The 23,250-nt window shown below is 45.7% G+C and overlaps 1 protein-coding gene across 1 annotated transcript in view; it reads left to right on the forward strand.

The window, feature by feature from the left end:
- Window positions 1-16,440, forward strand: part of DPF3 (double PHD fingers 3) — a 246,733-nt gene extending 230,293 nt beyond the window's left edge. Inside the window, exons 9-11 of the mRNA XM_027569208.1 lie at window positions 4,432-4,544; window positions 15,261-15,342; window positions 15,883-16,440. Coding sequence (XP_027425009.1) covers window positions 4,432-4,544; window positions 15,261-15,342; window positions 15,883-15,953 — 266 coding nt within the window. The 3' untranslated portion in view covers window positions 15,954-16,440. The remainder of the gene's footprint in view (window positions 1-4,431; window positions 4,545-15,260; window positions 15,343-15,882) is intronic.
- Window positions 16,441-23,250: the final 6,810 nt, after the last annotated feature.

Genomic DNA, 23,250 nt, shown 5'->3' on the forward strand with positions numbered 1-23,250 from the left:
CTTAGAAACTTTTCCCTTTGTCCTTTGTCCCAGTGTGCATTGTTTCAGTCATTTCCACGGCAGATAAGAGTATTCTTACAGTTTTATTTGGCAAATGACTTTTCCAGTTATTGGAGATGGGCAGTAGGCAGCCGACCTGTTACGGTAACACAGAGGATTTAGTTCTGGACATAATTTTTGCACCTGCTAATGGCTGCTTGGGTGACTTAACGTCTTGTGCCTCATCCTCCCCAGCTAAGAAGTTGCATCCCCAACTTTCCTCTCGAACTTCAGTGATGCCTGAGTTCTGAGCTGGTCTGAGCTGAGCTCTACAGCCAGCACTGAGGCTGGTCTTATTTCTACATTTTACTGGAAGTGTTGGGAGTTGGGAGGAGGCTGTGTGAATTTTTGTTCCCTTCCTTTGGGTTGGAAGGTCTTTCCCGGAGACTGATGACTTTCTCAAGACAGGAACACAGAAAAAGCCCATGGGATTTTTTTTCAGAGACTTCCAACAGGGGTTTCCAAAACCCATTTGCTACTGTTCACTGATCCAAAGCTATCCCAGAAAATGTCTCCAGAGCTTGGCCCAGTGGTCTAAGAGAACTTGAACATGGAATTAGCTCTTAATAAATATTTGTGGAATGTTGTTGGCACAAAACACACATACCACCCTCCATCCCTACCCACAGAGGCAGCTCCACATGCACATTCGACTACTGAATTCCATGCCATGTTCTGGAATGTGCTGGCCTTCCTTCCAGGGAAGATGACACTACTGGAGTGTTATTATTAGTAGGGCAGCTTTTGCTCTGATCTGTCAACACCCCCTCACTCCGGGTCTTTATTAAGCAATGACAAACTCAAGAACCTGTGGCAGTCAACACAACTGACCACCCTCTCCTTGCAATCTCTTCTTTTGGTTGCTCTCACCCCATGTTTTCAGTTTGTGTCTACCTCTTTGGCCATCCTTCCCAGTTTCCTCTCTTTGTCCTTTCTTTTCATTGTTAAATAGTTGAGTCTAGGACTCCTCTACATGCAGTCCTACACCTTTTTCTCTCTCTTCTCATCCTTTCTCGTCTCTTTTCCCTTTTCTTAGATAACTTCATTGGTTCTCACGGTTTTGATGACCACCTATTTCGCAATGGCTCCTAAATTTTTACGTCCAACCCACATTTCTCTTTTGTGTTAGAAATCCATATGTTTGACTCTCCACTTGACATTTCCACCAGTAGTCTCCCAAACTTGGCAGGTAATCAATATGCCCCAAACGGAGTGACCCCCTCCCCGACCACATGTGCTTTCTCTACGCTTTCTATACTCTTTCTCATCTGAGGACGTTTCTCTCTAACCCACCCAGTTTCTTAGGTCAGAAACTTGAGACTAGACTATGTCTCATTATCCCCACACTCTCAACCTTATAACAGTGGTCGAATCCTATCAATTATTTCTTTACCATTCTGAAATTTCCACCTTGGCTTAAGGATCCTTGTCTCTCCCCCGGTAGACGCATCGGCCTTCTAACTGGCTTCCTGGCAGCAATTCCTGCATCTCTTCTTTCCCCTGCCCCCTACAATTTCTTTTCTTAGACAGAAGCTTCTTCCTTCCTTCCTACCTTCCTTTTTGATGATTTAAATCTTCATTTGTGCTTTCCTTATTTAAAAATATCTTTTCAACTTTCTATTTTGAAATGATGATAGCTTCATAGAAAGTTACAAAAATATATTATAGAGAGGTCCCATGTACCCTTCACTCAGTTTCCCCCAATGGTAACAGCTTACGTAACTACAGTACACTCTCAAAACCAGGCAATTGACATCTATGCAATTATTCATATTTTACCAGTTTTACATATAACACGCGTGCATGGTGCTTATGTGTGTATGCGTATGGCTCTGTGCAATCTTACCACATATATAACCACCACCACCACCACCAAGGTACAGACTACTTCATCACCCCAAAGATCTCTCGTGCTAAAGAATGCTCCTTTAAGGCACAATGTGATCCAGTCACTGCCTTGCTTAAAACCCTTTAATGAGGAGCGCCTGGGTGGCTCAGTCAGTTAAGCATCTGCCTTCCACTTAGGTCATGATCCCAGAGTCCCGGGATGGAGCCCTGCATGGGGCTTCCTGCTCAGTGGGGAGCCTGCTTCTCCCTCTCCCTCTGCTCTTCCTCCTGCTTGTGCTCTCTCAAATAAATAAATAAAATCTTTTTTTTTAAAAACTCTTAATGATTTTAAAGCCCTAAATCCTTAAAAAAGTGCTATAGGTGCTTGTGTAATCTGGCTCCAGCTACTTCTCCAGCTGCCTCTCACCGACCCCCACCCACCCCCACCCGCCAGCCCAGCTAAGTCCTCTTCATCTGTCAGGTATCAGCTTTAAACATCTTTCTCAGAAGTTTTCCTTGACATCTCTGACTAGGTGAGGTTCTCCTGTGGTTTGTTTTCATTATGATTTTCCTTCATGGAACCTATCACATGTTTGTAAGTAATAGATATGCATGTGGCTTATTAATTTGAGCTCTCTCTGGCTGGACTGGAAGGGTTTGGGTGCCTTGCTCTCCACTGTGTCTTTTCTGTCTACTGCAAATGGCTGGGCTAGCAGGTGCTCAGTGAATGCCTGTTAAGTTCATGAACAATTATCGCAAGTCAGCTGGCTGTGGCTGAGATGTGGCCTGAGGCCATAGAACTGGATAAAGTCAACTTGCATATATGGGTATCAGTTCTGTGGACTCATCTTCAACCTTCCCAAGGGTGCTGTGTCTGAAACCTGGGCGTCATGGCCCACAACACTCAGAACCTCAAGCTGGTGTTTTCTCTATTACTCCTACCCCAGTATTGTCTCTGAGAGATTGGAATAGAGAACAACTCTGGCCAGTGTTCTTCTTAGACAGATCTTTGAGATGATTTCAAGAATATAAGCTGGATAGTCATCTAGCCTTGTTTCCCTTTGGGATCATTGCCGTGGTGTCACTTTGAGAGGGTTATTGGTTCAGAGCTGTGGGAGCTCCTAAGTTGGATGGCACCTGGTGAGTACTTGAAAGGCTTTTAGATCTGCTTTCTCCTGATGCTTCCCTGTGTTCCTTGCTAAGTGTCCCCCATGCTCCCCACTGATGAGTCATGTCCATCCCACTCTTACTCTCTCAGAGACAAGTCAGTGGGGTTTGCATTTGTGGAGCCTCATAGTTGAAGGATCCTTACTTTGACTGAATAGACAGTATGTTCCCAAATGACCACAATGTAACCAGCTGTCTGAATATTTGGAAGGGAGGAAATGGGGGCCTCTTGCTAGGATGTGGCTTTGCCAAGCGGTGGTTGTACCATATGGGGTCCTGAACATCTGTGGAGGGTACTAGGTGGGTGGGACTCACTCTAACTGATGTCCCCTCTCTGTAGTATCCTGCTTTAGAAGCACGTTTCCTTACGTGCAAGGAGCAATGCAATGCACTACGTGGTTGGTTTGGCAGAGTTGGGAGCTCTGGAGATGGGTGGCCCACAGCAGTAGGCAAAGCTTTCAGTTCTCTTGTGACAGACTCAGTTATGGGCTTTGTCCTGGGCGCTCTGGGCAGATTCCTGCAAAACCTGGGAACATCATCCAAGTTTCTCTTCCCTGCCAAATAGAAGGTCAAGGGTCTTCACATTCTGTACCTCATAGCTGTCCTCTCAGTGCTGGCATCTCTCTTTTGGGTGGGCTGTGGCTGTGAACAGAGTCCAGTGATGGGCCACCGGGGTTTTGTGCTCTAAGGTCACAGCTTAATGTCCTTCCCCGATTTGCTGTTGGTTCGGCTACCATGATACTTGGGATGGAGAAGAGTAAGGACCGGTGGGTAGACCTGGTCCTTGCCATGCTCTGGTGCTGCACTTCTTTGCTGTGCCTGCCAGGCCACTCTCCCTGTGGTTTCTGTTGCCAGGCAAGGCGTGGACTTCTGCTGGTCTCCTGGGCATTGGCAAGGATTCTTTAGATAACAGCGCAGTGCCTCCCAGTGCCCTTGAGCTCTGCCCTGGGAAACCTCACATGCTCCCTCTGACCTCCTCCCCTGTGCCCAGAGGCAGTGTGAACACCTGTGCAGGTGGGAAGGCCCAGCTCTAAACAGCTCTGAAGGGTTGCTCCTGCCACGGTTGATGCTGGGGCTTGGGGAGAAGTTTTGGTGTCATTCACAGTGCTCCCTTGTGCAGAGCACGCTGCAGTTTCCTTCACCACTCTCTGTCCTCATCAACTGACTGCACCTGCAGGGGGACACATCTCTAAGTGTTAATGCCATTTCTCTCTTGGGCCTCGATCTGATGTAACTGCAGGTGGTTGGGGCGTGTGGGTAGGGCCCCCGTTTTTTCCCAGCTTGTGCTAACCCGCCCTCCCTCCAAGGGGGGCATCAGTGTGTTTTTGGTTAAAGCGATGTCAAGGGGTGACAGGTCAGATCCTCTGACCCTAATGCTGCCATTTCTGCTTCTTGCAGGTCACCCAACCTGCCTGCAGTTCACCCTGAACATGACCGAGGCCGTCAAGACCTACAAGTGGCAGTGCATAGAGTGCAAATCCTGCATCCTCTGTGGAACCTCGGAGAATGACGTGAGTTTGGGACTTCCCTTGCAGGATCTGGGAGTCCTTAGAGGGCTAGAGAAGAGGGTGGGACTCTTGTCACTGGGCTCCTGGAGAAATGTTAGCCCCCTGCCCCTTGCCTCCAGGACCTTGGGATCCTTGCCTCCAGGACCTTGGGATCCTTGCACAACAGGGACCCTCGGTACTCTGTGCCTGTGAGGAGAGGTGCAGGAGATGATGGCCAGAGGCTGCCTCACTGGCCATTTGCCCTCGAGGGTTCGGTGATAGACAGTGGTGCCTGCTGCTCCTGGTTGGGATGTGCTCGACCGTTTACACCACATTCCAGAGTACGTGATCTCATTGGGTCTAAATGTTAACTATAATCAATGCAGAATTAAAAAAAAAAACACTTTCTGTTATAGACAATTTCAAACTTATGCAAAGTTGCAGAAATAATGAAACTGATGTAGCCTATCACCAGCTTCAGCTCTGATCAATACATGTCCAATTTTGTTTTATAAATACTCCTATCTCCTCCCACATAGTTCCAGTCACAATATCACTTTACCTGCCAATATTTCATAGGTTTATCAAAAAGAAAAGGACTTACTTTTTAACAAAAATAATGATAAAAATGTTAACGCAGCTAAAAAAATCGATAATTTTTTAATATAATCAAACAGCCAGTTAACATCCTAATTGCTGCAATTGTTTTAAATGTTGCCTTGTCTTAAATATTTTTTATTATAGCTTATTTATTTGAATCAGGATCCACGTGAGGCCCGTACATTGTGACTAGTTGATATTTCTTTTTGGTGGGGGAGGGAGGGGCACAGAGACAATCTTAAGCTGGCTCCACACCCAGCATGGAGTCTGAAGTAGGACTCCATCTCACAACCCTGAGGTCATGACCTGAGCCAAAATCAAGAGTCAGATGCTTAACCGACTGAGCCACCCAGGCGCCTCTATTTTTATTTATTTTTTTTTTAGATTTTATTTATTTATTTGAGAGAGAGTGAGAGAGAGAGTACGAGGTGGGGGGAGGGTCAGAGGGAGAAGCAGACTCCTGGCTGAGCAGGGAACGTGATGTGGGGCTCAATCCCAGGACTCCAGGATCATGACCTGAGCAGAAGGCAGATGCTTAACTGACTGAGCCATGCAGGTACCCCTGGGCACCCCTATTTTTAAAGTTTCTTTTAATATGTAGTTTTCCCCTCCATTTTGCTCTCTTTTTTCCCTTTGATGTTGAATAAATCAGTTAGGGGCGCCTGCCTGGGTGGCTCAGTTGTTAAGCGTCTGCCTTTGGCTCAGGTCATGATCCCAGGGTCCTGAGATCAAGCCCTGCATCTGGCTCCCTGCTCAAGTGGGGAGCCTGCTTCTCCCTCTCCCTCTGCTGCTCTCTCTCTCTCTCAAATAAAAAATAAAATCTTAAAAAAAATCAGTTAATTTGTTCAATAGAGTTTTCAGGACTGTGTTTTTACAGACTGCATTCCTGTAGTGGTGTTTGACATTTCCCTCTGTCTCTTATGTTTTTTGTACATTGATGTTTATAACTAGAATCCTGATCAAATTCGGGCTCTTTCTCTCTATCTATAATATAAAAAATATATTATATTATATGTAGGCCTTGATTTGATTTTATATATGTATATATAAAATTATATATACTTATATATCTCAAGACTACTTCATAAATAGTGGTGTATTTTTCTTTATCAGAAAGTATGTAATGCCTGGTACATCTCTTTTTTGTGAAGGTAGCAGCTATTGATGACCTTCAGTGAGATTGACTATTTCATTAGAGGTTGCAAAATAGTGATATTCTTACTTTATAAAATCTTCTTTGTTTACTAGCTGGAGTAATTCTGCAAAGAGAAACTTTTCTAACCTCATATTTGGTTACTCTCAGGTTTAGATTATATAGAAAAGATAGGATAAATGCTTGCTTTTTTCCCTTTATCAGTTTTCAAAATCACAAGGTAGTTTCAACACCTACTCATGAAAAAAAAAAACACTCAAGAAAATTGGAATTGTGGGATACTTTCTTTGTTTTTTTTTTTAAATATGAGTGTGTTATTTATTTCTAGAGCTTACTGATGGTTATTTTTTTTAAATTTTTTATTGTTATGTTAATCACCATACATTACATCATTAGTTCTTGATGTAGTGCTCCATGATTCATTGTTTGTGCATAACACCCAGTGCTCCACGCAGACTGTGCCCTCTTTAATACCCATCACCAGGCTAGCCCATCCCCCCACCCCCTCCCCTCTAGAACCCTCAGTTTGTTTTTCAGAGTCCATCGTCTCTCATGGTTCGTCTCCCCCTCTGACTTACTCCCCTTCATTCTTCCCCTCCTGCTATCTTCTTCTTTTTCTTTTTTCTTAACATAGGTTGCATTATTTGTTTCAGAAGTACAGATCTGTGATTCAACAGTCTTGCACAATTCACAGCGCTCACCATAGCACATACCCTCCCCAATGTCTATCACCCAGCCACCCCATCCCTCCCACCCCCCACCACTCCAGAAACACTCAGTTTGTTTCCTGAGATTAAGAATTCCTTATATCAGTGAGGTCATATGATACATGTCTTTCTCTGATTGACTTATTTCACTCAGCATAACACCCTCCAGTTCCATTGTGGGATACTTTCTTAATATGATAAACTTTTTATACCTTAGAACTAAAGCCATTATTTTATTTAATGAGGAAACACTAGAGGCATTTCTACTAAGATCAGGAACGAAGTAAGGATGCCCACTATTTTCATTATTATTTATCATTATTACAGAGATATTAGCTACTGTGATTAGAAAAGAGAAATCAACTAGAGGTGTAAGAATAGTAACAAAGTAGCAAAACTCTATTTCACAAACTATAACAGTATATCTGGGAAACCCTAGAGAATCAATGATAAAGCTAACTCAAACATTAAAGGTAGCAGGATATAAAATTATCATACAAAAATTAATAGCCTTCATATGCACAAATAACAACCAGTGAGAGGATATAATAGTAGAGAAATCCTACTCATAATAGCAACAAAAAGGAAATACTTAGAAATAAGATTAACAATAATGTGTAAAACCTATATGAAGAAACAAAATTTTGAAGAAAATTTTAAAGCGCTTGAAAAAAAACACAGAGGTAGACCTGAGCAAATGGAAGGACATTGTGTGATCTTGGATAGAATGATTCAACACTATAAAGATGTCAGTTATTCCTGAGTTAATTTACAAATTTAATTCAAACCCCATTAAAACACCAAATAGACAAATTGATAGTAAAGTTCATATGGAAAAATAAACATGAAAGAACAGTCAAGAAAACACTGAAAACAACAAATTATGAGGGGAGACTAGCTCTACCAGACATTAAAACATGCTATAAAGCCTCTAATTAAAACAGTATAGACAAATAGACCAATGGAATAGAAAAGAAACCCATAAATGGACCCGGCTACGTATGGATCCTAGTGTTAGGATAAAGGTTACCTCTAAAATCACATTTTCGTGAATGGTGCTGAGATAATAGGGTAACCATTTGGGAAAAGATAAAATTAGGTCCATATCTCACATAATGCATAAGAATAGTCTCCAAATGAACTGGGGATCTAGATATAAAAAATAAAACCATATTAGTGTTAGAAGAAAACATGGGTGAATTCTTCTTTAAATATAAGGAAAGACTGGGGCGCCTGGGTGATGCAGTTAGTTAAGTGTCTGACTCTTGGTTTCAGCTCAGGTCGTGATCTCAGGGTCATGGGATGGAGCCCTGCATCAGGCTCTGTGCTCAGCGTGGAGTCTGCTTGAGATTCTCTCTCCCTCTCTCTCTGCCCCTCCTGTTCATGTGCGTGCTCTCTCTCTCTCAAAAGAAATAAATAAATCTTTAAAAAATATATATAAGGAAAGATTTTCTATGACTCAGAATTCAGAAGCAATAAAAATACTGACAAATTTGGCCACAAAAAATTTGCATAGTAAAAAACAGATAAAGTAAAAAGACAACTAACAAACTGGGAGAAAATGTTTACAGCATATACCACAGATAAAGAGCTAATATCCCTAATATGTAAAGAACTCTTAAAATTTGAGGGACAAGGGACCAGAAACCTGATAGAAGATGGGAAAAAGACGTGAAAGACAATTCACAAAAGATATAAAAATGACTATTTTTATACATTTGAAAAATGTATAAACATTTGAAAAAAAATAGTTTGAACACACTCATTATTAAAGATTTCAGATTGAAACAAAACTGGGATACTATTTTCTTACCCATGAAACTGGGGAAAAAAGTATGATAATACATTCTGTTGATGAAGCTGTGGGAGAAATTGGCATCCTCATACATTGTCAGTGGGAATACAAAGTGGTACCACTCTTCTGTAGGGACATTTAGCGATACCCAACACAACTACTATGCATTTACCTCTTGACTTAGTCATCTCATCTATAGGAATCTACCATAAAGATATAACACTATGAAAATATATGTGCATGAGGCTATTCATGGATGCAACTATTTATAATTATAAAGTATTGGAAATGACCTAAATGTTATGCAGAGGAATGGTTGGCACAGCCACACAGTGGAATACTTGCTGCTATAAAAAAAATGAAGCAAATTCCATACATTGATATGGAATAATTTCCAGTGTATTTCTAAATTTAATATCGGTGAATGAAGAAAGCTTAGTAAAGGCAATATCTGTATAATATGCTGCCATTCTTGTAAGCAAAGTGTAAGAAAATATACATGATGAACAGGAAACTAAAGAGACTGATTACCTAACGCAGTGGGTGGGAATGGCGTAGAAACAATGGGGAAGCAGGTGTGGGATAGTAGAGTGAGGGAAGGTGGCACTTCTCTGAGAATACATTTTTGTATAGCTCTGACGCTTAGGACCAAGGTACTGTTGCACATATCCTATTACAGGTAACTACCCAAATCAACCATGATGTAGGTGGCAGGGACTGAAACTGGAATATGAACAGTAGCAAATGAACCTGACTGTAATGCAAATAGATAGAGCAACTGTACTGAGGGGCAGGGAAGGAAAGAGCCCACTTTTGCAACCTTAGAAAGAAGTATATGACTGTGTATTTTAAGGCTAAAGGCAGAAATGACTACATAATTATTATACTTTAGTTAGTAAATGCGTTTCTTACAGGCATGTAGTAAGTTAGTCATTCTGCAACTAGTTTATGTGTGTCCAGGTCTGAACTAATAACTATACATTGTGGTAATGAGAGCCAGGTTTCTCAATGTCAGAGAAAGAATAATCAAATAGAGGGAAGGCTAGACTGAATCCTATGGTGTTGGGTGGAATGGGGGTATTGGGATTTTTTGATATAACATATTGTGTATATATATGCTTATATATATCTACAACTATATACATACATGCACACATATGGATAGACACAGAAATAAATATAGGTGTATGCATGGGTACTACACATGCATTTACTTCCTAATTCTGTTGGCTGGGAGGGCCTAGAAACAATGACAACCCAGAGGCAATGAGGATCCATGGTACCCAGACATTGGTTTCTAAATACCGTTCTCCAGTAAAGGGAACTAGGAACCCTTGGATAAATGGCTGATGCTAGGGCTGGAAAATACAAGAGGAACCTGGAGCATCCTGTGGTACTAGAAAGTGAGGAAATGCTCAAAAATTGATAAGGCATGTCTAAAGGACACAGGAACCAACTTGAAGGAACTCCTAATGGCAAGTCTGGGACAAGTTGAACAACAAAGTAAATAATGATAGTATTGAATTATAACTCAAAGAACAAAATCCATACTGATATTTTAAAAATTTGAATAAATAAATAGGGAAGAGTTAAACTCTTCCTCAGAGCAGAATTACAGTTAATAAATGTAGAGGGAAGAAGGAAATCACCAATAGGCAAGCATCACCATTCTGGTTGTTGTAAATAAGAACAATCAATTGATGCCCAAATTAGTGGGCAAAAAGTATGGTCAGAAACAATATTTGCATAATCTCAAAGTATCTCCCTCACCAGATTACTTATTAATACATTACAAAGGGAAAAATGATAACATTACAGTGGAAAGACTGACAGACACTACCTTAACTATATGATCAGAGTAACATTACTAGTAACGAGACATATTGGTATTAATATGCCCCCATATCATGCACTGAGAAGGGCACATCTCTTTTGTAGTATTCTTGCCCAAAGTACATAGCCTCAATCTTCTCATGATAAAAGATCAGACAAACTCAAATTGAGTGACATTCTACAAAATCACTGGCCTAGTTTCTTCAAAAGCATCAAAGTCGTGAAAGATACAGAAACTGAGAAACTGTCATAGATTCAAGGACACTAAGACAACATGATGACTAAATGCAATGTGAGATCCTGGATTGGATGCTGGGAAAAGAGACAGAAGTGGGAAAATTAGTGAATTTCAAATGAGGTCTGCAGATTAGTCAATAGTATAATGTTAATATAATATCCTGCTTTTCATGACTGTACTATTGTAATGTAAGATGGTAACATTAAGGAAAGCTGAGTAAAGTGTGTACAGAAACTCTCTGTATCATTTTGCAACTTTCTCTGAGATGAAAATTCTATCAAGATAATAAATCAAAATATAATGGGATGTTTCTCTAGCATCTTCCAAAGGTGACAACTTTTTTTAAATAGTATTTTTATGAACTCAAGGATTTAAACATATTTGATTTGTTTCAATCCATTACAGTTAAAATTGTCCTATATTTGCCCAGTAAGAATGTAATCAGGTTGGATCTTGAGTCCTTTTGACATGACCCCAATAGTATTTGATGGTTTCCTTGTTTTCCAATATATGAAAATATTTATACATTTCATGCCCTGGACCTGGAACCAGCCATTTCTTCAAGGACTCCTGGTTCCTTTTAGTGGGCAATGATCTTTAGAGAACAGAATAGGAGTGCTAGGGGTGCTAATTTTTACTGCATTAGTCATTATTTTGGGGCATTTTAAATGGACAGAACTAGAAAATATGTTTTGTTTGTTTCAAAGAAAAAATTCTGAATTTGTATGGATACTTGAATTTATACTGATACTTCTAATTCATACCCAGGACTAACTGTAGGGTTTTTACTTAAACTTCATCAATCTTACATCTCTATTTTCTTTCAAGTATGTCAAAATTCTTTTCAGTAACAACATAATTACTCATTTGATACATAAAGTTCTCAGAATATTAATTCCACTATTACCACCAACAATATAGTTGCTGGAAAGACACACACACACACACTTATTTTTGTTCTTAAGGTATATTTGACTCAGGATGTATAGTCAAATACTTGTTTTAAAGTCACTTGGAATAGTTACTTTCTGTGTGGTTATGCCATCAACTAATACATAATTAGATTCACTTGTTTCATTTTTTTAAGGACAATAACAGTGTGAATTTTGTTTTAGGACTATGCAAAATATTACTGGTTCCGGAATCAAGTCTATTAAAATAAACAGGAAATTCAAAGAAATCTAGTTTCTATCTCTACTCCTCCCTCACTCTGCTCATAGGTGACCATTTAAAAAAATTATGGCTTATTTTGTCGTTCTATTTAAATATAACATATTACATGTATATGTGTATGAATCCAAAAGAATTTGTGTGTATGAATCCAAAAAGAAAGAATGTGTTTTCGGGTGCCTGGGTGGCTCAGTTGGTTAAGCGACTGCCTTCGGCTCAGGTCATGATCCTGGAGTCCCGGGATCGAGCCCCGCATCGGGCTCCCTGCTCAGCAGGGAGTCTGCTTCTCCCTCTGACCCTCTTCCCTCTCGTGCTCTCTATCTCTCATTCTCTCTCTCTCAAATAAATAAATAAAATCTTTAAAAAAAAAAAAGAAAGAATGTGTTTTCTTATATAATAGTAACAGACACACCTGTTTTCCTCACCTTGCTTTGAATTCACTGGATATCCTTGAGATTACTCACTCCACCACAATATATAGACATAATCTTAATTTCTTCCTACAGCTGCATAGTTCTTCATTAGTTTATTTAACTAGTCTCTTATTGATAGACATTTGGGTTGGTTCTGGTCTTTGGCTTTACAAATAGTGTTAATACAGAGGCTTCTCACTGAGTTGGCAGAGCTGTAGGGGAGGAATCAAGGAGCGAGGCTGCTTGGGCAGTAGGGTTCCTCTCACATAGTCAGAGATTTACCCTGTGCATCCCATAATGGGGTTCCCATTCTATTGGAACTTGTTCTTGGGTACTTGGGAGTAAGAGGTACTTAAATTATATTTTTCATTGGGGTTAACATGAGCTGGCTGATCTGGGTGGTTTTGACAGGCAGCTATCCTGAAAAGCACACGAGAAAGAAGAGAATGTAGTGCTAGACAACAATCAGCCCATGAAAAATGTATTTAAATCCACAGACGCCTGGTTTCCCTTTGGGAAAGTCTAATCCAGGGTATTCTACCTTCTTGTATTTCTTGTGTCAGCATTATAGCAGGAGTTATGTGTCTTTAAGACTTTAGTAATACACTTTCTGAAAAGTCTCTCCCTATTTTCTGTTCCCATCCTAACTTGTTCCTCCTTGTATTATTCCTAAATCATATTGTAATTAGCTTACTTCAGCTCCAAGACAATGGTGTAGCTTTTTTTGGAGTTAACTACACTGTCCGGGTTTTCATCCTACCTCTCTGACTGTATGTCTTAGTCCCTTTTATCTCTGCCTGTACCTTAAATTTGGTGTTCCCAAGGGTCTGTTTTTGGTCTTTATCTCAGTAATGTTTTTTAAGTCCTTGATTTTTCAGAAAATTCAATGAAAACTATGGACTTACTCTTTTCTCCGAAAAATGTACATTTGTACCTATACACAAAGTTGTGCATATATTTTCAAGAAGTTCATGGACATCCCTCTATGAGCTCAAGTTCAAGGACATCTGTGACATACTCTGGGCTTCCTCTCTCAGGCCCTCCATTATCATCTAAGCACCAATGACTCCTAAATCCATAATTCATGATCAGGCATCTCTCCTGATGTCCAGCTGCCTTCAGGGCATCTCCATTGCCTGATCTGTAGATGTGTAGAACATGTCTTTAGCTGAGGCTGCCTTCTGGCTCCCATGGATCTACTCTTCTGCCCATGTCTCAATGGGTAGCTATATCATCTGGCTTGCTGACTAAGCCACAATCCAGGAGACATTCTTGATTTCTTCGCTGTCATTTTCCACATCTAATCATTAACTTTTAAATGGAAACAAGACCATTGTCTTTCCCCCATGCCACAACCCTAGTTCAGTCCACTATCACCTCTCACCTGGATGGTGGCAGTAACATCCTAAGTGGTCTTCCAGCCTCTAGGACCAACCTTCCTCCACCCAGCTATCTATTCTTACACAGCAGCTAGGGAGCTCTTTCTAAATTCCATGTGTGACTAGTCACTCCTCTGTTGCTAACTCTTCAAAGGCTTCCCATTGCCCTGTTGAAAGGTGTTTGTGTGATAAAAAAGGTCTTTCATGGTATCTCCTGCCTTATTGCTTGCTTGCTGGGTTTTCCAACTTCAATATCTACTTTTTTCCAGGATCTCTGTGCTGAGGGGAGCCAGGGTGAGATTTGATGCAAAACTTAGTTTTGCAAACGTCTTACAAGCCATCCAAGCAGGTCCAAAGAATAGAGCAGAGCTGAACCTGAATAATGGGGAGCAGATCACAAATGTATAGCTCCTGTGTGCAAGTTCTGAAGGAGATGTGGAGATAAAGAGTTAAGACAAGGTTCTGCCCCAAGGGCCTTACAATCTGTAAAGGAGTGGACAAAGGAGGCATAGTCCAAAGGAACTATTCAAGAAAACAATTGTGTGTAGATGTCTACCACATGCCAGACTTTGCGGCGTGAAGGAAAATGCAATTAACTGTCATAAGAAAGAGAGAGGACTGTGGGGGATGCAAGAGGTGAGAGAACTTCCATTTGAGCTACATCAGTGACATCTCCGTAGGATGGAAGAGCTGGAAGACTTGAAGGGTGGGGAGGGAATGGTCTAGAAGAGCAGGGGTCAGGGACTGGGAGAGCATCTGACCAGAGGCTGCTGCAGGGAGCAAGGGTGCAGACTGCGTTCTTTGAAGTTTAATGCCATGCCAGAGGATTCTGTTCTCACCTGGGCTCCAGCCCCCACCCCTGAGGAGGCTCTGGAGATCTGAAAAGTGACATCGCATCGCATGCATTTCTCTATAGTCGCGTAAGGAAACCCTGAAAAGGTTCTGAGGCATCATAGATGTTACCATCAGATATGGCCGTTGCCCTTTTCACAGATGGAAAGGGTGAGGTTAAGAGGAATTCAGTTAACATTTGCAAACATTTAAAGTACTTTCTATGCACTAGGGAACACAGACATGCATAAAAGTGGTTCTCCTCCCTTATGGAAACAAGAGTTATTGGCTACAAGAGTTTAGAAGAATAAGGAGTCCCTTTAAACTTGAATGTGAGGTGGTAGTCAAGGAAGGCTTCTTGGAGGAGGTACGATTTAAGCAGAACCCTGAAGGGGGGGTAGGGCTGGCATAGTTGGGGAGGCAGAGGGGGCATTTCCAGGTATGGGCAAAGCACCAAGCATATTCAGGGGATAGTTGAAGACTTCAAATGGGGGCCTGGAAAGGGGCATTCAGGGAGGTGGGTCTGTACAGAATAGGCTGGAGGAGTAGGTGGGGCTGGACACTGGCCCTAAACAATTCACTCTCTCTCTCCTCCTCTCTACCTACTCTGTCTTCCACCAGGACCAGCTACTCTTCTGTGATGACTGTGACCGTGGCTATCACATGTACTGTTTAAATCCCCCAGTGGCTGAGCCCCCTGAAGGTAATGACGATGAGGTCGACAGTAGCAACAACAGCTACCCCCACCACTTAGGGAGCCCTCACTATGGTGCAGGCCTTGTGCTAAGTCCTTTCCATGTCTTGTCTCATTCAATCGTCACAATCCTATGAGGTAGGTATGACCGCTACCATTTTACAGATGAGGAAACAGAGGCACGGTTCCACCCCCTGAAACTGCAGCTTGGGCGCCGAGGAGATGTCTCCTGGACGTGTGGCTGAGGTGGTGGGGAGGTGTGAGCTTCCAAGGGAACGGGCGCAGGCCTGGTGCAGCTGCTGGTGGTGCCCCGTCCAGGGACGAGGGGCTTTACAACAGTTCAGCTGATCACCTCGGAGCACTTAACTGTTTCCTGAACAGCACTTACCCTCTGCCGAGTTACAGACTCCAGCCGTGTTCAGCACCGGGCCTCAGTCTCTGAACCGGGAAAGTCAAAAAGAGCAACAGGCTTGTGGAGTTAGGGCCAAGGGGCGGGGCCTGAGGGTGGGAGAGGGGCAGCTGGTCAGCAGGGCATCTTGTTTCTTGTAGGAAGCTGGAGCTGCCACCTGTGCTGGGAACTGCTCAAAGAAAAAGCCTCCGCCTTTGGCTGCCAAGCCTAGGGCCCCGGGTCACAGAACGTGACCTGCTTCTGGAGAGGCTGAGGCGGAGCCCACTTCAAACCAGATCATGCCCCCACTCCCAAATATCCAGACAGACCCACTGTAAGGAAAACCCGTGGTCACAGAGGGCTTGGACACGTGGAACCGAGAGGGTGAGGTGTCTGCTCAACCTCCTACACACAGGTTCCAGTATTTCAGCCAGCCCCTCCTCGTTTCCACCAGAAGGATCTTGCACTTTTGAAGAACACCCCGAGCCCCGGCCCTGTGGAACCCCCTCACATTTACCCCGGCCCTGCAGCCCTCTCACTGGTTCCCATTTTAAGGGATGCTCTTTTGTGACCACCGATCAGTCACTCACATTGTAGTTTGGTGTTTTCTATCTATTGTGTTCCAAGAAATCTTCACACAGCCTCTCGCCTCCTGCTTTGGCTCTTTATCCTGAACTCAGCAGAGGAACAAAAGGCTGTGGAGAAGTTGTTATTTATTACAAGCCTCCCTGGAAACTTCTAGACTCAGAGTCGGGAGGCCATCTTGATGATGAAAATCCCTTTGATCCTTGGTCTCTGTGAAGAAGAAAAGCAGTTTTCGCCCCCCCCCCACCCCCCCATATCTAGTGCTGTCTGCAGCCAGGGTGGTCTTTTGATGGGGCTGGAGAAGTAGAAGTGCTGAGGGGCGGGCAGAAATGTTGGGAAGAAAATTCGGAGGCCACAGCCAATCAGTATTTGTTATCCATCTGGAGTGGCTTTGCGAGGGATCAGGCGTTGCGGTTCCTCGTTGACCTTCAGAGCTGGGGCGTCCTTGAGGTGAGACGAGCCACGGCCTATGGCCGGGGAACGATCCTAAGGCTCTGCCTTCCCACCAGCTTGGGCCTGGAGCTTTCCCTGGTGGGACTCAAGAATCAGGAAAGCGGGTGAAGGCTGCCCAGTCCAGAATACAAGTATGAAGGACTGCAGCTTTGCGAAGCCCATGAGGATTGATGTGGCACCACAGGTTCCTTTCCCCAAGTAATTTCTTCCTTCTACACGCTGTATGTTTGCCACTGTCTGCCGACACCCGACTCTGCAGCTTTTAGGATGGGGAAGAGATGCCTGTCACCTAAACAAATAACCAGGGTGAGCAGATTATTTATGATCATGGTGGCAACGATGCAGAATCCTCAGCTTGAGGGCTTCCCTTGCCCCCTAAGCTCCCCAATATGTGCTGGACTCTTGTTTTTTTTTGTTTTTTTTGTTTTTTTAAATGTTTTGAGAAGAAAAGGTGGGAGGCTGAGCTTCCGAGAAGTCTGTGTTGGAAGTCAGCCCCAGGGGCCGAAGCGGCTTGGGCTGTCTTTGAGTCTCAGTGGCCACAGCAGCAGCACACAATAACTGACACATTTCTGGAAAAATCACTTGCCCAAAGGGCAGATCTCCGTGAGCGGGACCCCTGCGCATGCTCGGCTTCCCTGAAATCAGCTCCATCTCTGTGGTCCGGCTGCTCACAACAAAGGCCTAGGTTATTTTTAGTCCTTCAGCTCCTGAAGAAGCCCCTGGAGACTTGGGCTAGTTGGGCCACTTCTGCCGGGCTGCAGTGTTCCACGATTTGGCAAGAGCCTCCCTCCCGGGCTCACTGCTCTTGGCCAGGGGACCCAGGGCAGCCTGGCGTGGAGCCGAGCGGTGCTGGTCTCCCCCTGGGCCTCGCAGAGTGACCTGTGGCAAGAGACGGGGGTCACTCTCCTGTAGGGGCCCGTGGCCTCCCAGTGAACTTCGTGCATACATAATAATCTGGTTTAAAGGGTCCTGTCCAGATGGGATTTTCATCTTCCTCATACAGTATGTCTTTCCCCCTGCTGGTTGGGGAACCTGTTTTGGATTCTGGAGGTCCAGGGAGGGTTTGGGGAGCTGCTGTGCCGTCTTGTCATCTGTTCCCCAGAAGTGTCACATCAGACAAGCAGACTTCCTCTCCCGACTGCTCTGGTTCTCTGTCCTCCCACAAACCCAAAGTGGGGTGTCCTCAAAGGCTGATTGTTGGTTTTGAAAATCACTTTGACTTAATTTTATAGAAAAAGTTACCAAAATGTTCCCACATGCCACAATGGCTTAAAGGTTAAAAAACGAAGTCTGAAACCCCAAACCGTGGCCCTCCTACAAATCCTTTTTGGAGTGTGTGCAAATTCATTCCCCACCTCAGCGCAGATGATGGGGTGGCCCTGTTCTGCCTCCATCACACCTGCTGCCTGTGGAAGCTGTGGGGAGGGATTGAGTCTTGCAAGGGAGGGTGCTGTAGCCCTGCAGTGGAAGTGGGGAGGGGTGGTCAGGGCCCTAGAATGGTTGTTAAGAGGGTCCAGAGTTCCCTTCCCAGTTTCATTTCCTGTAGGATGGGTCCAACCTCTTCCTCTTCGGAGATCTCAGTTTCCCTATCGGGAAAGTGGGGATAGCAAAGCCAGCTTATGGGATGGCACTTTCGGGGTACTGCAAGCAGACAAAATCTCTAGAGTCACATTTATCACTTTCTGTATTGAAACAAAGAAAGTGATGGTAAACTTCAAATTGGTCTTTCTTTGAGCCCCAGAGAACGAGCTAGATTCATGGGGTGCATATGGATGATCCGGGTTTTGATTTTGCCTTTGCTATTCAGTAGCTGTGTGACCTTGGGCAAGTCACTTAACGTCTCTGAACCTCAGTTTGCCCACCTATGAAACAGAGATAATAATACTTGCCCTGCCTGTTCCACAGTGACATTGGGAGGCCGAAAAAAACATAATGTTATATAGATAACCACTGGAAAGCAGGGCTTTCCAGGGAGGGATCCCCAATGCTTTCTATGCCCCCTTCTTGTGTGAATTAGCCAAGGTCAGATGGCCTTCTCAGAATCTCCCTTTTGATCAAAATGGGTTTATGTTTTAGGGGCTGGGCTGCCTGTGATCAGAGCCAGTAGGCCAAAGCTGTGACAAGGACCCATGCATGGGTCTCCTGTTGGTGGGAGGTGAGGGATTTTCCCTGGGGTTGGGGATTTCAGAATGAAGATACTTGGGATACTCCCTTCTACAAGATCATAGACTGGGGAGCCAACTTCTGGGGAGGGTTATAATTCAGTTCAGTGTAACATTCACTTAGAAACTTTGGTGTAAAGCCCAGCTCTGCTACTTTCTAGCTGGTTGACCTTGGGCAAATGACTTAACCCCTCTGGGGCTCATTTTCCACATCTGTGAGGCAGGGAGATGTGGCCTCTCCAGCAGGGTTGGTGCAGGGCTGAGCACGAGTGCTGGTGAAGGTCCTGGCATGGGGCCCGGCCTCACAGAGGCCCCCACACTGGGGTGTCTCTTGTCACTGGGTATAGAGGCCACCAAGTGGAGATAATGATGCCCTCGCCTGCCAGCTCGAATCCCTAGAATAGCCAGAGTGACTTTGTTCCACTGCACCCCGATATTGTGGCTCCAACCTGGCCAGAGAGGGGGCGAGGCCGTGGGTGGGATCCACGCCGGGAGTGGAAACCCTCTGTTTTCGAAACGCGGCTTTTGGCGCCTGCAGCAAATCCAGTGCAGGCAACGTTGTGAGGCGATCCAGACAAGGCCTCTGCTTGGAGATTGGCATTCTGATTTCCTTCTCAACCCCCCACTGACGCATAACACCTAGAGCAGGACCCGTGGGTTCCACGGCGTCCCCGCTCCTGTCATGGCCCCAGGGCCGGGTGTGAAGTCCAGGCAGGCTGCGAGGAGTGGCTGCTTCCCAGGACTCCGCTCAGACGTGAGACTGGAACTAAGATGGTGAGCCATGGGTGGGTGGGAGGGAGGCCAGATTCTTCCAGAGCTGGAGAAGATAATAGGTTTTAAGGTTGGGGGAGGGTTTGGATTTCACAGTGATGGTGTCATGACACCCTAGAGAGTTCCGTTCATGGAGCATTTTAGGCTTTGTGCTTTGAACACAGCACGATGATTCCTTTGGGCCTTCCCCTTGAAGAGTTCAGATAGTTTAAGGAAGGAAAATGAGATGATTATTATTACTTTTCCCATTGGGGCAAGTTTAGGAGACAGACCTGTGCTCCTGAAGAAGGGGATTACTGGCAACTTCAGGCTTTAGAGTTAGAGAAGAGGGGTCCCTGCTCTGTTGAGGCTCATTGAGTCTGTGGTTGGCGGGGAGGGCCGGGAGCCCCACGGACCACCTTCCCTGTCCCGAGGCTGGTTCTCAGCCTGCTACAAGTGGGGGGACAGCAGCCTCCCTTCCTCTCTCACTCCCTGACCCCCCTCCCCAGTGCAGGCCCGTCCTCAGGATGTGCCTCCGTCACACCCCAAGGAAATGCCGGCTCCCTGGGCCCGAGCCATGCTCTCGCTCCCAGCAAAGATGCCCAGCATGCCACAGCTGGTTCCTTTTCGGAGATGTGCATGGTGTCACCTGTAGTGGGCTCATTATTTTGCAGGAGGGAGAGAAGAAGGGGGGCCCAGAGGAAGGAGATGGGGAGGGTCAAAGGTCTTTCAAGTCAGGCAAAGCAAGATGAAGAGAAGGGAGGGGAGGGCACTTGAGGAGGGCCCAGAATCCTGATTTGCACTTGGAAGTCCTAGAGCTGAATAACTAGAGGGTGTGGGGTGGGGAGGTAGAGCGCGGCCAACTGCTCGGGTGCCTTGAATGTGGGAGGACGAACAGAGCCTCCAGACAGAAGGACTGGGGGCTTCCTTTGAGCATCTCAGCAGCTGCTCCTTGGAAGGCCTGGCTGTGTGGCCCCCTCTGCATGCTTCCAGCCCAGGCTGCTGGGAAGAGAGGCCCAAAGGAAGCACCTCCAGGAAATGGGGGTGGGGAGGGGTCTGGGCCTTGCCCGGTCCTCCTCCAGTTGGTTTCCTAGAATGAACAGGGGGCTCCCTGTGCAAGGGGAAAGATCTGGAAGTGGGTGGATTCCCAGGGAAGCCTGTGTCTGGGCTCTGAGTGAGGCTTGGCTGTGTCCCCGCAGATGGCTGAGACCTGAGGTGACTCCCGGGGATCCTATGTGGCTCTGGGGAGGGGGTGTGGATAACAGGGGTCAGAGGGCACAGGAATGTCCCTTGGTCAGTCTCTTTGTTCCCAACTCCCTTCCTTTCTTTGCTCCAGTGCCTTGAAAGAGGGTCACTCCAGGGTTTCCCCCTTTTTGGCCCCACCAAGAGAAGGAAGCATTTGTGCTGATGGTGACATTCCCCAGGGCAGGCCAGAGGAAGGCAGGAACCGGGACTGGAGGGCAGCCAGAACCCTCTTTGACAGAGATATAAATACTAATCATGACCTCTAGCCCGGGCAGTGAGCAAAGTGGCCATTCAGGACGGCATCGACCCAGTCTGGCACATACATGTGCCGTGGTGGAAAAGGCAGGGAGGGGAAGTGGTCCCTGCAGGACTTAGGCAGGCCCCTGAGCCCCTGTATTTCCCCTCAGCAACCTCTCCAGGTTATATTTACACCCAGTGCATCCTCTTTGCCTGCCTCCTTGCCTCTCTATTATTTCTATCAATGTTATCAATATTGATGATGAAAACAGGGACATTCACACACACACCCCTCGCTTAACAAACTAAAGTGAACCTTCGGTGTTGCTCCAGGACGAGAGGGAGAACCTGCTTGTCACAGGGGGTCTTTCCCTGAGGTCCAGCCGGGCCCACCCCGGGTTCCAGCCCCTGCATACCTCGGGGACTTGTACGGGGAGCCTTATGCTTGGAGGATTCCTGGCACACCGACTCCTTCCCCTCTTCCCTCACTTCTGCTTCTTTGGGGGAACATGTTTGGCAATCGTTGTGGACTGGGAAGCAAAAGTCTCAATCCTGCTGTCAAAGGGATGTGCAGATTTTATGGCTGGAACTGGGAAAGTTCTTATTGACTTTGCCCTTTTGTGTTTACTCCCCACCCAAGGCCTTGGTTCTCCTCTTGCTTGGTCCACCTCCTTTCTTGCACCCGCCCCTCCCTTCCCTCCTGCCACGCTAGATGCCGAAGGGGGGGGGGTGCTGGCGGGAACATGCAGTGGCACAAAAGGAAGAGAAAATATACCCCCTGCACATTTTCAACATGTAGTTGAAGAGGTCTAAATTAGGTACTAGAAAAAAAGGAAGGAAGCATTGCTAGATAATATGTGAGCGAGAGAACGAAACTATAGAATGGTTAGCTCAGAGCAGAGGAGGTGGGAGCAGGTGGCTGGGAGGGGGCTAGGGAGGCAGAGAGCCCTAGCTTCCAGATGCATCTGGTCTCTGTGGCATTTGGGAAAGCAGAGGAGTCACGCTGTGGCAGGAAATGGTCAGATGCTGAGGGAGCATTTGTGCCTTTGGCTGGGAAAACGAGAGACGTCCATCCGAGTTGCTCACCGTTTATCTGCCATGTTTGCCACGGGGCATTTTTGCTCTGAAGGAAAATGAGCACATTTCTTGCCCACCAGGAGGGGTTGCTGGGCAGGCTGGTACTGGCTAAAACACTTGGCAGGGCAACACACTAGGTCCTCTGGGGGCTGGAAAAAGAAACCACATCCTGGCCCAGCCTTCAACCTGCTTTTCAGTTCCAAGATCACACTCTCCCGTGGCATTCTGACCACATGTCTGGTAACATACCATCAGGGAAGGTGTATGTGTATCTAGGTCTCTCCTTTTGTGTTCATGCATGTTCATGGATAGAAGAGGAGCAGGCTCAAGTATCTGGTTGTTTCCACCCTCTGGAGAGGCTGGGGGGAAGAACACAGTTGACCTCAGCCTAGTTGCTTGCATCCATCTGCCCAAGCACCGGCTGCCCTTAGAAGGTGACCGTCTTTACCATGAATTTCAGCGATGATGAAGGCACCTGGGTTGGGGTACGCCGAGCGGCCGAAGGGAGCTGGGACCGTGCCTCCAAATGCTGGCTTGGACTCCTGGGATGGTGGGCGGGGAGGGGCAATTGGCAGGGCCTGACCAGAGCTGGAAAGTGACTCATCGGACAGTCTTGTCCCGTCCCCACTCAAAAGAGCAGAGGGGAATGGTGGGTCGGGGACCTCATGCTCAGCCTGGGGGGTGGACTCCCTTGGAGACCCCCAGCAGCCTGTCTCGGCCTCTTGTGCGGTTCTGGCAATGGCAGCAGGAGGAGGGCATGGGGGGGAGCCCTAACGTTGGAGGCATTTCCAGTAACCCTCCTATGCCCACCTCTGGCCAGGAGTTCATCGGATCCTGACTTCATGCTTCAGTAGACTCCCTGTTGTCTGAGTTGACAGCATCAGGAATAAGCCATTTGTTCTCTCTTGTCTCTGCACATGTGACACCCAGATTTCAGCTTCTCGTTGCTCCCTGAGACAGCCACACTGAGCTTGCTTTCAAGGTGGATGCCGGGGCTCGGGGGAGGGCGAGTACCTGCTC

Source organism: Zalophus californianus, chromosome 6 (genome assembly GCF_009762305.2).
Source record: "Zalophus californianus isolate mZalCal1 chromosome 6, mZalCal1.pri.v2, whole genome shotgun sequence".
NCBI lineage: Eukaryota > Metazoa > Chordata > Mammalia > Carnivora > Otariidae > Zalophus > Zalophus californianus.